This window comes from Eulemur rufifrons, chromosome 2, assembly GCF_041146395.1.
Source record: "Eulemur rufifrons isolate Redbay chromosome 2, OSU_ERuf_1, whole genome shotgun sequence".
NCBI lineage: Eukaryota > Metazoa > Chordata > Mammalia > Primates > Lemuridae > Eulemur > Eulemur rufifrons.
Window position 1 is genome coordinate 28,217,808 of NC_090984.1, and position 14,916 is coordinate 28,232,723.

At 37.5% G+C, this 14,916-nt stretch overlaps 1 protein-coding gene across 5 annotated transcripts in view; it reads right to left on the bottom strand.

Moving 5' to 3' along the window:
* The window catches only part of MAP2K5 (mitogen-activated protein kinase kinase 5), a 242,706-nt gene that overhangs the window by 75,598 nt on the left and 152,192 nt on the right, over nucleotides 1-14,916 (bottom strand). For 3 of the 5 annotated variants that reach the window (XM_069458436.1, XM_069458428.1, XM_069458462.1), the window contains one exon: nucleotides 5,844-5,873. The exons of the other annotated variants lie outside the window; for them this stretch is intronic. In XM_069458436.1, coding sequence (XP_069314537.1) covers nucleotides 5,844-5,873 — 30 coding nt within the window. The remainder of the gene's footprint in view (nucleotides 1-5,843; nucleotides 5,874-14,916) is intronic. 5 annotated transcript variants of the gene reach the window in all.

The window sequence follows — 14,916 nt, forward strand, 5'->3', positions numbered from 1 at the left end:
TAGCAACAATCACACAGAAGCAAGAACCTGCTGAAGCAAGGCAAACCCCCAAATCAAATGAATGGTATCCATAATCAAAAAACATTTGCAAAACATATTTCCTTGGTTAGTAGTAGGGGGTTCTGAAGCAAATGCCACCTAGAGCTCCTCTCATACTTTGATATATAGTGTATAGGGGTGAACACACATTTCTCTTATCCATGAATGAGTAGGGTATCGGTCTTAACAACAGGATATTTTTATTTCTGTACTATCTTGTAGAAAAGGCCAGTTGTTACACCACAAAGAGTGAACATTTTTCACTTAAAACCCTCTATTATCTACCTATGTTTAACTTGTATTGGGATTTAAGAATGCCTCTTTATAGAGACAAGTAATATGTCATCATTTTGTTCAGCTAGCAGACCTGACACTCCTGTCTCCTTGAGTTAAGAACAGTAGATCTCTATTTTGTACACTGGTGGCAAAAGCTGGCAGAATAAATGAGAATTAGCCAATTGGTAGTAAAAGTTTCAAATTCCAAAGATTCAGATTTTCCTTTTTCCTTAGCCTTAATTATTATATTTGGTCAGATGATGGTATTTTTTTTCAATAAAGTGATCTCTATATACTGCAATAATTTATTTGAATGCTATTCTTATGTGTTTTTAACAAATAACATCACTATTCACTGTTTCTCTTATCTTTTTGATCCTTTTTTACTACTTATCATCTTCTTTATTTGAAACAGATTTTTAACAGATAATCTTGTCGTTACAACAATATCTTGCTTGCATTTTATTCAAATAATTCTTAAAAACAGCTTAAAAAGCCGTTTGGAATAACATCAAGCTTGCCATCAATCAAATGAAAAAATTCCGCTGGCGGTTGTATAAACATCAGATCAAGTCTGATGTCTTCAAGGATTTCAGAGTGAACCATAAAAAACTCCATTAACTTCTGACAAAGAATGCAAATTAATCACAACATGGGGTGAAATGAAATTAAAGGCTCTTTTCTAATCAATGACAAGGCAGGATGAAATATTTGTTACTCTCTCTGCACTCAGACTGCCTAGGATGTTTGCACTTCCCTTGCAAAGCCCCAAATGTAAGGTGTGAGTACAGATTCACCCACAGTCGCTGTTCAGCTCCCCCCTTCCCCCAGAGCTATCTGCTTACAAGTCGTGGAGATTCACAAAACACACTAATCATCCGAATCTCAGGTGCATCCAATTTGTTATTCACACTCTCCCATGCCAGTGAAAAGCCTGGCGCAGACAGATGCACCAGGAACCCTAAATGACAGTTTTGGCCTCCGGAAGTACGATCACTACAGCAAAATCTAGTACAGCCTCCAGGTGAAATGTCTGGAGCTCCATATGGAGCAGGGAAAATTAACAACAAGATGAAAATCACTGCAGCAGCGGGGAGCCGGAATTTTTGAAAAAAAAAAATGAAATTTAAAGATGAAGAAAGAGAAGTAATAAATTAATGGGGTGTGAAAACATTCAAAGCTTTACAATACCAGGGGCATTATTTGCTCAGATTTTTTCCCTTTTTTAACTTCAGGTCATTTTGATGTAATTTATTAACCAAGATCAGGAATTGTAGCCAAAAGAAGAACAATATTTTTATACATGCAAAAGTACTTTAAATACATTTGTGTTTGTATTATCTTCACTTTCCTGTGGCATCTTGCTTACCAAATTTCCCAATGCCAGAGCTGATGCATCCCCTGAGAAGTCTCCTTAATGGATTTACTATCATCCTAATGCAGGGCACTGTTGTAAAGTTTGAATGAAGGATGACAATTTTTTAGCAGGCAATCCTTTTCATTTCTCCTAAATTATGGTGTCATTAAACAAATCATTGCCCACCGTCATGTTTTTTAAGTCAACTGAATTTGAATCTACATGATTAACTATACAGAGCTCCAGTCCTTGTCCAGACCTGCGTATCTTTCCAGATTACTATTAAAGCAAATTATTCAAGAAATTGAGGCACTGTTTGCAAGATGTTTAAAAATGCAATATTTCATTTTCCTATTGCAGAATATACTTCCCAGCCACCTAGAATTTAATGGCACTGGGATCCTCTGGATCCCCTGTCACTCTGCTAAAACACACACGTTAAGAAAAGCAAAAGGGCTCTAGGGAATGGTCTTGTCATCATCTACAACAGCACAACCCTCCAATGCTAAGCATTTCCCAACTATACAAGAGGTCTCCCTAGGGCAGAGAAGGCAAACTAGGAGAAGGGGTTGGTGGGGCTTAGTGGGAAGGAGAGCAGGGGTATGAAGAGCCAACCAAATTAAGAGGTCACAGAGCCACTCATTTGGTTTAATTGCCTGCAGGTTCAGACCCAACTGTATCCATTCCAGCCTAAGGCAAGGTGCCTGACGTCTCTGAGCCTCAGTCTGTTCATCTGGAGGCTGGAAATAATAGTCCCTATAGGTGGGTTGTACAGCCTCAGTCAGATTTAAAAAAAGTGCTCTGGAGCTGTATGTGGGAAAAGTGCTAGATGACTCCAAGACACCACTGTTCTTCTTCTTATAAGTCATAGTAAGATGACTATGCATTTATACTGGCTCCTAACCCTTTTTCCTATAGACTCCTAAACTGCATGCCAATGAGGCTATTCAAGCTTAAGGCCTAAAGGAAACTAAAACAGATAGTGCTTTCAAATAACAAACATCTGACCCACAAAACAATGAAATTCATATAGAATGATCATCTCGACAAAGATTATCTCAACAAAAACCCAGCCCTTTAACATTTATGTTGGTCCCAGGCCACTGACTCTCCCTAATATCCTCCCAACACCCCTCCCCCATCTGTGCCCCAACTGGGTACACACTGTGTCACTATCAGAAAGAGGGGCTGCTAATGACGTTGTTGTCAGCAGCACTGATGCTGAGCTGGGGAAGGACGAGTCTTGAAGCTGGCCCCTCCTCCCAGCTTTACCCTCTGCTCATTTTGTGCTCTGTTCCAGTTGTGGCTGGCAGGTTGCTAAGAGCATTCCTCTGCAACCTTCAGTTGACAGTTGGAAATTCTGTTTTGTACTGCAGCCCAACATTAGGGCCAGCAGGATGGCCCTTGGTACTTTTCTAAGTAGTTTCACGTTGATAATCTCATTTGATCAGCATGCCTCCTCTAATCAGACAGGAAAGGCAGGTATCAGGATCCTCATTTTAGAGATGAGGAAACCGAGGCCTCAAGGAGTTACAAAGCAAGAATGAAGGTCTGTGGTGTTCTGGTGGTAGAGCTGGGTTCTAATTCTAATCTTCTGGCTCCTGGTCCAGAGCTCTTTCCAATAGGCCACTCTTAAATCTGGTGTCCTGATCTGACTTTGAGTTCATAGCACCAATTCCCTGGCACTGTTCCTAGCCCTGAGTACACAGGGATTCAAAACAATGTGATCTTAGGGATATATGAAAGGCTTTCATGTGTTCAAGGATCAGACTGGTGGATGATAATTAGGGTGAGGTAGTCCTCAGTTTGGTAAATAGAACATAGCTTTGACCCTATGGCTGCTCTGTGAAGCAGTGAGTTTCCTATTACTAGAGGTGTTCAAGCAGTGTGGATGTTTGTTTTTCAGAGACATTGTAGAGAAGTTTGACTCAGTGTTATCTATGACCCCTTCCAACCCTGAGAATCTATGATTCACTCCTGCCTACTCCACTTGGGATTCAATGAAACCAAACCAGCTGCAGTTCAACAGTGAGCAAATCAGCCATGTTTTGCCCAATTTATGAGGGTAGGCTATCTCACAGAGTGGCTATGAGTTCAAATGAGATAATACGGGCCAAAGAGAAGGTGTTATTTCATAATCCAGTCTCTGTAATATTATAAAAACATACATTTTTCTTCTGCATGTGCTTTATTTGAGGGCAAAAGGAAGGAACAGGAAAGGCATTTATAAAATATCCTTTCCCAACCTTCATTCTACAGTACAAAGTCTGTAAAGTAAATACCAACTCCACCAAAAGTCATTACTGATTCTAGCAATGAAACATCCAAACTTCTGTTGAAAGACCTGGGAAATAGGTCTGATGGCATCAAAGCTGTTTCTTTTATTTGAGGTAAAAGTACCAATTTGGTGACAACATTCTCTCATGATTCAATGAATACAGTTTTTTCCTCTACTCTGGCATAAAGGTTATTGCTAACTGGGGAGTTCAGCATAGTATTAGAATTTTCCAACTTTGACTGATTAAATAAACATACACTTTAGACATCCAGGAAAACAACACTGCAAAGGTATTAGCATCTTCCCAAATTTGACCACAGCCTTCATGTGCTTCATTAGTGAAATGCGACGGCAATCCATTTCTTAGACTCATCACTTACCAAATCTCACTGATTAATTACTCTAGACATTAGGAATCTCAAGAATATAGCTACATTTTCAATCTTTGGAATTTTTATTAATTGGCTTACAAGTTTTCTACAAAGACTTGTTTGATAGATATATTGTATAGGGCTTATTCTGTTCATTTTCAAAATTTTAGGGGATTGTATAAATTGGCCAAACAGTGAATTGTTTAAAAATTACTGACAGAATAAAAGGCTTACCAAGATAAATATTCTAATGAGCTATAAATCCTGAAAATGTGGTTTTAATTTGATGGGCTACCTAGAGCTAAGCAGCAAGGCTGTATATGCTAAAATCTTACAAATGCTAGCATGCATGCCAAGCAATTACATTTTAGATTTCGTCTTTAAGAAAAAGACTATGTTTAAACAAAGAAGTCTACAAATTTGAAAAGTGAGACTAACACTCTTGAACCTAACCTTATCTGATAGCTTTAACTATGGAAAAAAAGAATACGAAAGAGACATTTTAGTGAGTGAAGAGTCTTTAAATGTCCACATGGGTACCAGGAGAATTTGCTTAAAACCGCTTATAAAGATGGTAGGGAGAATGAGCCCCATCCTATTATTCAATAACCATGTTTGTGATGCATCTGCATAATCTAACCATGCATAAATTAGTATGTGTAATACAACACTTATTTGCATAATAATAGCAAGTTAATAGATGCTTAAAGAGCAGAGACCAACACCACCTTTAAATCAGACATGCCTCCAGGCACTTTGGCCTGTACAGACCAAGATGCCAGAAAAACAGTGAGAATCAACCAGAGGAAAACAGTCAAACCATTCATTTTTCATCCCTCTAGACATTTCACTTATTTCCCCACACACACTGGGGAATCATTTTCAAACCACAAAACAGCTTTACATTTTAAGTGCTAGCACCCTTCTATAATAAAAATCTTAAAGAAATTATAAATATTATAAATATTAGAGTCAGCAATGCTAGCATAATGCCAGTATAATGCCAGTATTTGTCTTAGAAATGTGGATAGGAAGGAGCAAAATCTTTAAAAAGAATATATTAAAAATCACACTCATATAAAATTAGGGGCCCATTATTTGCCTAGCAAAAATAATGACCTAGATTAGATACTCTCACCCTTCATTTTAATCCTTTAACTCAAATAATTTTAATTGAATCCAAAAGCTCAAAAAAGTATATCAAGAAAAGGCTGAGTATCTCTTCCAACCTCAATATGAGTACAAAGTACTGGACCAGGAAAAGAAAAAACATCTCAAATGTCACACAAAGGAAGAGCACGATGATCGCTTTCAACCTTTAACAAAGGGGGAAAAAAACATCAAGAGTTTAAAAAAATCAAAAATCAATAGAGACTTCTAAACAACTCCTTTAAGATATCACTTTTCAATTTAACAGGACAGATTTATTTGTATGTGGCTCAAATGTTCACAATTGCTCCCTGCACCTTCATACATAGGAATGAATGTCACAGTGGCAAACGGCAGTAATGAACAATCTTACCTGAGGATATGGAAACCTCCCAAGAGCAAGCTGGGAAAGGAAATAATATTTGTCTAGTTATAGATTTGCATGCAGGGCAGATCTCCTTAAGACAGACAAGTACTAAATTTCAGAATTCCATCTAGCAAATATAAAAAAGCTCACAATCTCCAATGCATGAACTAAATTATTGCTGTAATTACATTAAGAGCTGTATTTAGAATGGACATTTTCAATGGACAATGTTGCAGTCCTGACAAAACATTCTAATTTTAATAACTTAATATTACCCTTATGTGGTTTCTCTTAGCAATATTCTCAGCTCTGCGGGCATTATTCACATTTACATGTGTATGACAGTTTCTTCTAGACAGAGATGTAAAACTCTGGTGGCTTTTTTCCTCTTGTAAAAGGGGAACATCTAATTGTTCCTTGCCCACAGCTCTGTAGAGTTTTCAGTTACAAGCATAAATGAAAGGTTGTAGGAAGCGCGGAAGGGACCATATTATGAAACTGAAAATTGTGCCATTATTTTCATCCACTTGTTTAGTTTTTTCACCCATTTTCTATCTATAGTTAGAAGAAGAGAGCTAACATCAGTGGGAAAATGGCCATTTCAAGACTGTGAAGTCAGAACTGTAGCTCTAAGTCTGACATTGGGAAAGTGAATCCCTAGAGCTTCCAGGTTAGCTTGATTTGTAAACTGCTCTGTGTTTCTGCACAGGTAACTAAAGTTTGGTTTTGGGATCCTTATCTATAAAAGTAAAATGATTCAACCAGGAACAGGCGTGATACAAAGTAATAAGATAAAATTTAACAAAACACATCATAACTTTAAAGAAAATGGCAAAATTTTGCAGCTTCATAATGTGGCCCATCTTTAATCCTAACACCCTTTATATGTATTTGTAACCACTTTCAAAGTAGAATCACAACGTTGGGAATTTTTTTTTTTTTTTTTTTTTTTTAGAGACAGGGTCTTGCTCAGTAGCCCAGGATGGAATATGGTGTTGGGATCACAGCTCACTGAAGCTCTGAACTCCTGGGCTCAAGCAATCCTCCTGCCTCAGCCTCCTGAGTAGCTAGGACTACTGACATGCTGTAGCCACAGCTGGCTAATTTTTAAAATTTTTGTAGAGATACCATCTTGCCATGTTGCTCAGGCTGGTATTAGGGATTTTAAAGCTGTCGGGGACCTAAGAGAGCATCAATCCACTTTGTAGATTAGAATCCTAGAGTCCCACTGATGTAGTTCCCACACAGTTAATAAGTGGAAGCCTAGGATCTGACCCCAAGAATTGTGACTTAATCTAGTGCTCTTTCCAGCATATTACACTGCCTTTCTAGGTCTTGAGAACTTGTGCACTTATTTCAAAGATACTCACACTGCTCAAACATTTCTGAACTCTTCTTCTGGAATTGTATTTAGAATTATTTCAAGTAACAGAACACCTATGTCATTTTATTAGAACTGCATCTTATCTTGGATTTAAAATTATACCTTTCAGTTTGTTGATCATGTATATTATTTGTAGACTAATGTTTGAATGGCCTATGGGTATTACCAAAATTCAAGCCACCTACAAAGAATAAATATTTTGTTACTTTTATTAAGGATAGACTTGAAGGTGCTGAGGTTTTCAAAGTTCTAAAACCAGTCTGAGCAACAGCAATGTAACAGGAATAAGGCATATGACCTTGTAAAGTGACTACTTTGAAAGGGCCAACACTCATTTGGATGTGTGTGTGCGCGCGCGCGCGCGTGTGTGTGTGTGTGTGTGTGTGTGTGTATAGAATGTTTTGGAATACCTAGTAAATTTCATTACTCTGTACTCACATCTTGTATATAAGATGTACACCATGTATATGGGTATTCAAGAAATACTACCGTCATTTCATTTGATAGATATCATTAATCCCTTCAGGTATAAATAACAAAAACATCACAAGATGGTATGAAGGAAAGAGAAACCCTTTCAGGGTTTTCTGTGATTATGTTTGTTGTCCATGTACTATTATCCAGAAGGGGAGAGACTCAGCTCTCCCATCCTCTGCCCCTACCAGACCCCTACCCAATACAGGCTTCTAGGTTTGCCCTACATTTTGAAAATACAGTGTGTTTCTGGCTGACAAGAGTGTGCACATTGATTCAGGAGGAGTCAAAGCAGTCTGTTGTGGTGGGTGGACTAGGCATTTACACCATTCTGTACTGACTTGACAAGTAGTGACAGTGCAGCTAAAGCTGTTGCCTATCATCACAGTGCTCTATAGATTATGAATTTTGCAGCTAATTCCATTTGGAGTTAGAAAACCAGCAAGAGGAGTGTCTCTCACCTAAAAAAGCTAACAGCTTACAAACTACTAGAAAACATTTAGAATGTTCTATCTCAAATCCTTCTACAGGTGTTGTGTCATTCACTCAGGTACATGTTGAAGATGTCATTAGGCACCATGGAAGAATTCTGTCCACATGGCTTACAAGCAGAAGAAACTTGCCCACCATACATCCAGTCAAGATCTAAACTAGCTGGCAGGTGCCAACACTGTCTATTGGTTCTTACAGTTTAACGAATTAAGCAGTCATAAATGGATGGCTTCAAAAGAGTGGGATAAAGCAAAAAATGTGAATTCTTCACATTTCAACACAAAGACTCCAAGTCTCAAATCATAATCATTCTATGGAGCGGCCAGGCTCCAGCCAATTTGGGAATGTGCAGTCATCTGCGTGGTCCTCTCTCTCATGACTGGCACAAGGCAAACAAGGATGGCTGTTGTGATTCATTTGCTCTGTAAGATATCACCACGAAAGAGAACAGAGAGAAAATTTAGTGCAGTTTGGTCAGCTGGAAGCACCTCTGCATCAGTGTGCTTGGGAACAAGTGGCAGTGCTTGAACTGGTGAACTCATCACTCTTGGGTCTGGCTTCGCTTTCTGCATAATTTCCTGCCACCCTATGGGACCTCAGTCCTACCTATCAACTACGCCCCTGGGAGGCATAGCTGCTTCTAAGATATCTTGCAGGTCTGACCTCTTCGCAGGTGGAGGACAGAGAATGGTTCCTTGACCCTAAACAGCATGTACCGTTGCGACAGCATCATGACAATCACTTTCTCTCTCATGGAGCATCATCACTGGGCTTCTCCAGGATTGGACCAAGGACTCCAATCCTATGCCAGTGAAAAGAGGCAGTGACACTATTAGGCTGGCACTGAAAACAGTCATTTTGAAGCCCCAGGAGAGGAACCTGCTTTCTATATATGTCTCTATCCTTCTAGGTCTAATGCAGCTGCAGTGTTTATGTTCCACACTATTTGTCTTGTGGAAAAGTAGAAGGAAATATATAGCCAGACCCTAGCACCCTTTTATCAAGTTCTATTAGGAGGTAAAAAAGAAAAAGGGCTCTTAGCAGGTATGGCTACATGAAGAACAAGTTCATGAAAAAGAGAAAATAAACAAGTTCTTCATGAGGCTGTCAAAAGTCAAAATAAACACAGAACTCTTATGGGTAGGAGGAAGCACGTACGTTCTGAGTGAATATTTCAGAGATAGACGGACCTGGGGCCATTCTGTATCTTTTACCCCTACTGGTCTATTAATCTACTTGCATTTCCCCAGTTTTTATTGTCAAGGTATTATAAATTAGGAAACTTACAAAAGAGAGTATGTAATCTTCTCTGAAATGGCCTGCAGATATGTCACTGTACTAAATGTGTTTCAGATTTAATGAAGCTTTAATGTCCTTTTTAATTTTGCCTGTTTCTGTATCACCAGGGGTCGGGCAAGGCAATCAGCACTCAAGAGGGTGGTTTGGTTTAAAACTAGGAAAAAACTCATTTGCTTATGAGTTGCACTGTATTTTCTTAATTAAATTTACTGAGTAAAATGGTTTAAGTTCAGCCAACCAATGACCTTTGTATGTAGATTTAGATTTATAAATAGGTTAACAGTTAAAGTAAAGGGAAAAAAAAAATCGCAACAAAGCAAACAGATTAGGGCTAAGCCAATAGAAATCTTTGCTCTCTTTATCATCTTTACAAAAGAAACATTTAAATATAGGCAGCTTAAGTCATTTTGAAAAAAAGTATATTGAAAAATGTAGATGCACATAAACGCCAGCAATTCATCAAAAGACTCTCACACCCTTTTCATTCCCAGGAGGGGAACAGCTCACATTGTAAAAGATTGGGAAATGCTTTATTTATTTTGGGGGGTGGGTGGAGGTAGAGATGAGGAATTCTATTTAACGTTAACAAAAAAGCGTATTTTAATTCCAAATACTTAAGATTCAGCAAACTAATACGCTGTAGGTTGTGGGACATATATTATGTAAAAGGGAAAAAAGAATGCCCTGAAAGTGTTTACCAGTTGGGAATATATTAGAATAACAGTAAACCACTGACATCTTACTGTAAAGCTAGGACTGTTCCTTAGTGTGACCTTACTGATCTTTGATTTGCCCAACAATAATCTATGAAATGCTTTTCAGTTAGCAGCATTTGAATATGTTGGATTTCATAATTTAAATAATACATTTGTGGTTTTGTGCATAAAGAGACATGATAACAACTGCCAATCACATGATAGAAACATCAGTATTTTAACAAAAGTTAGAAGATATTTATTTACAAAGCAACAAAAATGTCTTTTGTTGATATTAAAGTAATTATTGTCATGAAATCATAAATGATAAAGAGAAAATAAACATTGGAGTCAGAAAGCAAGTACAGGACAAATTCAAGACATACTTTTGGTGACTGTCCCCTCCTTAGAATAGCAACAATGTTGTGGGAGTAGTTTTAAATTTACAGTTATGCTGAAGAGCACTGGATTTTATTATTCTTAATTTAGACATATTCTATGTTTCTCAGTATAACTGCAAATTGAAAATAAGCATTTTCAATATAGCCAGTGATCTAGCTGAAGGAAGACTTTATAGTCTGAAATGTTCTAAAATTTGTTCTTAATTACCTTGTGCACATTTTACACAATTAAATTTCCATCTAAGGATTTTGCATTTAGATTGTGCATTGCAGTTAAACCTTCATTTTACAGAAATGCAGCAGCCACTTTGGAACATTCAGACACAGGGAAACATTAAAAAATCAGACTTAACTACTGGATTACATAAAATTCCCTAGGTGAGATTTCATCCCAAGACCAATTTACACAGTCCTAGAGAAAGAGTTTAAATCATCTGAAAGTATGCTGGTGAAGAACCATAATAAATATTAAATACCTCAAAATCTACCGAAGATTTTACTTTTCTTCCCATATATCAATTTCACTGTTCTCTTACTGAATGGTTTAAAAACAATCCAAAGGATATAACAGCAATTTACCAGTGTTAAAGTGCTTTGGAGGTTAAACTGACAACAAAGAACACAGAAACACAAAGCGTCTTGAAGTAGGGTTTCAATTAAATGTGGAGGATTTAGTAATGCAGGACCAAAAAAAAGAGTTACAAATTAATTTAATCTTCTGCCTATAGTTTGCAGCTGCACTCCAAAGTGTCTGGGGCTTAAGAACAAAGCCTTGAAAGGCCTCGGAGTGAGGAAAGCTTCAATTTTTAATGTATAACGCCATTAGCTGATAACTTGTGGAATCTGCAACCCCTGTGGAGGGGCATAAGTGCCAGTAACAGAGACTGATGAAGTGACATATTTGTTCACGTCTACAACTACGAGGAAGAGGTTTATTACTAATACCATCAGGCCCAACAGAAATATGCCCTAATAACCTTTGGGACCCTCCACATTATCAGTTCTTACTACATCAAATATATTAAAATCAAAACCTAATTCACTTTAATTAAAGACAATTTGTTTTACTATTATTGTTTAACTTGTATGATATTATAATACATGGCAAATTAAAGATGGGATAATAAATGTAATGAAAGCCATCAAACTGTGTACACCTTTTCATCTCTGCTTGGTGAAATTAGCTTATCACTGGTGTCTATTTAAGGAAATTCAAGGACATCATCATTAAAAGTGGTGTAGAAGTATTTCTCTCTCAAGAGAATACGATAGAACCATGTATATCTTTTCCTTATTTTCGGGTAATACTTTCTTACAAACTCAAAGGATTTCTTTAACACAAACAGAATTATGGCCCAATGGAGGTACCAGAAGCATAATTAATTTGCCCAAGGTCATACTGTAAGTTGGTGGCAAAGCTTGTTAAATTACTAGGAAGAACATTGGGCTCTACAGATGTTTAGGCATTGGTAAAGGAAGCTGTGTATAAAGACCCCAAAGGCTTCTAGTACAGTGGGTAAACCACAGCAAATAATTCATTATGCCTGTATGAAAAGTGCCAAGTACTCCTGAGAACCTGTACATAACATTTTTTTCTTTCTGTAGAAAGAGCCTAAATGTGAGGTTCCCATCAGGAATACTCTTTAACATGTGCCAATATTTCAAAAAGAACTACTCATCACCACCAGAACCCACTGATATAAAGCAAATTCATTTTAACTTAAGGAGCCCAAACATAGTAGCATAAAGAAATAAATCAAGCACTTTTCTATCATTCAAAAGGCCTTGCATTCTGTCCTAGATCGCTAATAGTAATGGAGAGATGACACCATTACAAATAAATGTTTCTAATAAAGTTTTTTTTTAATTAGAAATGGGCTTATTACAGTGGACACTTAAATGGGGAGAAGGCAACAGTAATTCACAAGTACAATATCCTAAAGCTGTTTCTTTAACTGCTTTATTTGTTTCACTGTTAAAAATGATTGCTTGCTGTAGCCTAACCATGAATGCTGAAAAGCATGATACATTGAGGTCTCAACCTGGGCAAACTGTACCTAAACTTACACTTTATTGCAGCTTAGTTCACAATCTTCACCTAATATAGGGTTATATCCCAGTGCAGCAGGAGGATAAATCATCCTGGAATATTACTCCGGCAAAGTTTAGCTGTGACTGGAGCATATGTGCTTTCGAGCCACTGAAGCAAAGGCCCATAAAATACACTAATTACTGGAAGTTATGGTCACTGAGTGATTGATAGCGCTCTGCAAGGCAACTTCCTCATTTTCAGCTCTTCTGACGGGGCTCATCCGCCACATAGCAATTATTAATTCATGACCCACCCCTCAGGCACTAGTACCTTTACTTCTAATTCTCCTGCTACCAAACTACTGCTACAGCTGGACACTGTCTTTCTTCATTCTGATGGCTGGGTAAGGATGATAAAAAGTAGATTTCATGCTAAATGCTATTGTTTTGAATCTTTAAACGTTGCTTGGTCTTTCTAACCTTGCTGTCCCAACACACGTAATTGTCCTTCCTCTTCCATAATGCCATTTCATTTGCATCACTTTCTTTTCTTCCTTAAAAAAGAGTGTGTGTATGTGTGTGTGTTATACACTTATGTATGTGTAAGCATATGTGTGTGTTTATATCAGTCTATTCTACATTAGACTAAAAACCCTAGCTGAATAACTTTTTGGATGGATATTGTGTTTAAATGCAACATATAATTTCAACCAGGCCACAGTATATATGAGGTATCTAATTGCTAAATAAAAAAAAGAAGGGGAAAAAGCCCCCTCTATTTAAAAAGACCCACGTTTGTAGCTTTACAGACACCCTAATTGTTCCATGCTGATTTCCATCAGTAGCTCTACTCTCAGCAATGCTAATTAAAATACCTGGGTATATACCTGAATCTTTAGAAGTCACTTAAAAACAGCTGCAAAGGCCTTTTTGGATGGTGTTTTGTGCATGGAAAGGAAATTCAGTGAGAAACTCTGAATAAAAGAGAAATAAAATTCAGTTGCAATGGATGAAAGCAACTAGTTTAGTTTTCTAATAAAAAATGAATGTTTTTCAAATGTTTGCACAGCTCAAAATGCAATACTGAGGATAGTTTTCCTATCTGGAATCTGAGATGGTGCAACAGATGAGTAGCTGGAACTCTAACCTACTTACCCTTTTAGGACTTAGCTCAAATTGTTCCTCATGTTCCTCCAGTTCTGTCAGGAGTTAGTCTCAGAAGACTCTACCCACAATTTTGTGGCCAAAATCATACCACTCCTTGACCATACCATTCACTAAGCAGAGTATCACACCCTACCTGATGATAGTTCCTAGTGCTCTACATTTTCCTGTGTCTCCAATGCCTGATAAATTTTAACTTGTTTAAGGGCAAACTCTAAATCATAAACTTCTATGTTCTCTATGACATCAGAAATAGTATTTTACAGTAGGTTGATAATAAGATTTATTGATTATGATAAATCCTGATCCTGATAAATTATGATCACCCTGATGGTGATATCTCTTAGAGCCTGGTCAACCTGGTGGTACATGGTTTGGTTGTTTCCCTGCTACACTATCTTAATGAACATAGTACATAAACTCTTCAGTATTAAGGTTTGACAGTCTTAACTGATAGGGCCTTCTTATGCATCACTGCTTAGAATGGTCAGTAGCTACCACTTTCACATATTTAAGCATTATAATGAATTTAGATGGCTTATTTCTTATTAAAGACTAAAGGGTTGCAAGAAGGGAAAAGAGTTAGAGTTAACTGCCCCCAAACCCATCTCATGTACTTACTTCAATAGCCATTTGAATCCTCATAATAAGAATTAAGAATGACATCTTTTTAATATGTTTGTGTAATACTGACCTGTGTCCTCTGACAGCAGGCAGCTTTAACCATGACAACAGTCTGTTAGAGACCTAGCTCTGGGGACTTCCATCTCTAAACCACTATCTGGAGTCATGCAGCTGTGGGTATTGGAGAAAATATCAGTGCCGGGGTCTACTCTATTGAGCTCAACATCATCTACACTTCTATTTCTAGACATCTCAAAGTCAAGAAAGTCATAATCAGATGACATTCTCACATTTCTAGTCTTCGTATATGCTGCTGCTCCTGTTGGAACACTGTCCTCCAGATATAACTCATTCACCAAAACGTAGTCTAGACATCATCATTTCTAGGAAGCTTTCTGGGGTATATTACGTTTCCAGAGATGTCCTTAACAGAATCTACCATCCCAGACGTTCTTTTGCAATATGACCTTGTAACTTCCTCATCAAGAGCCTATGTTGTGGTCAACAGAATATGG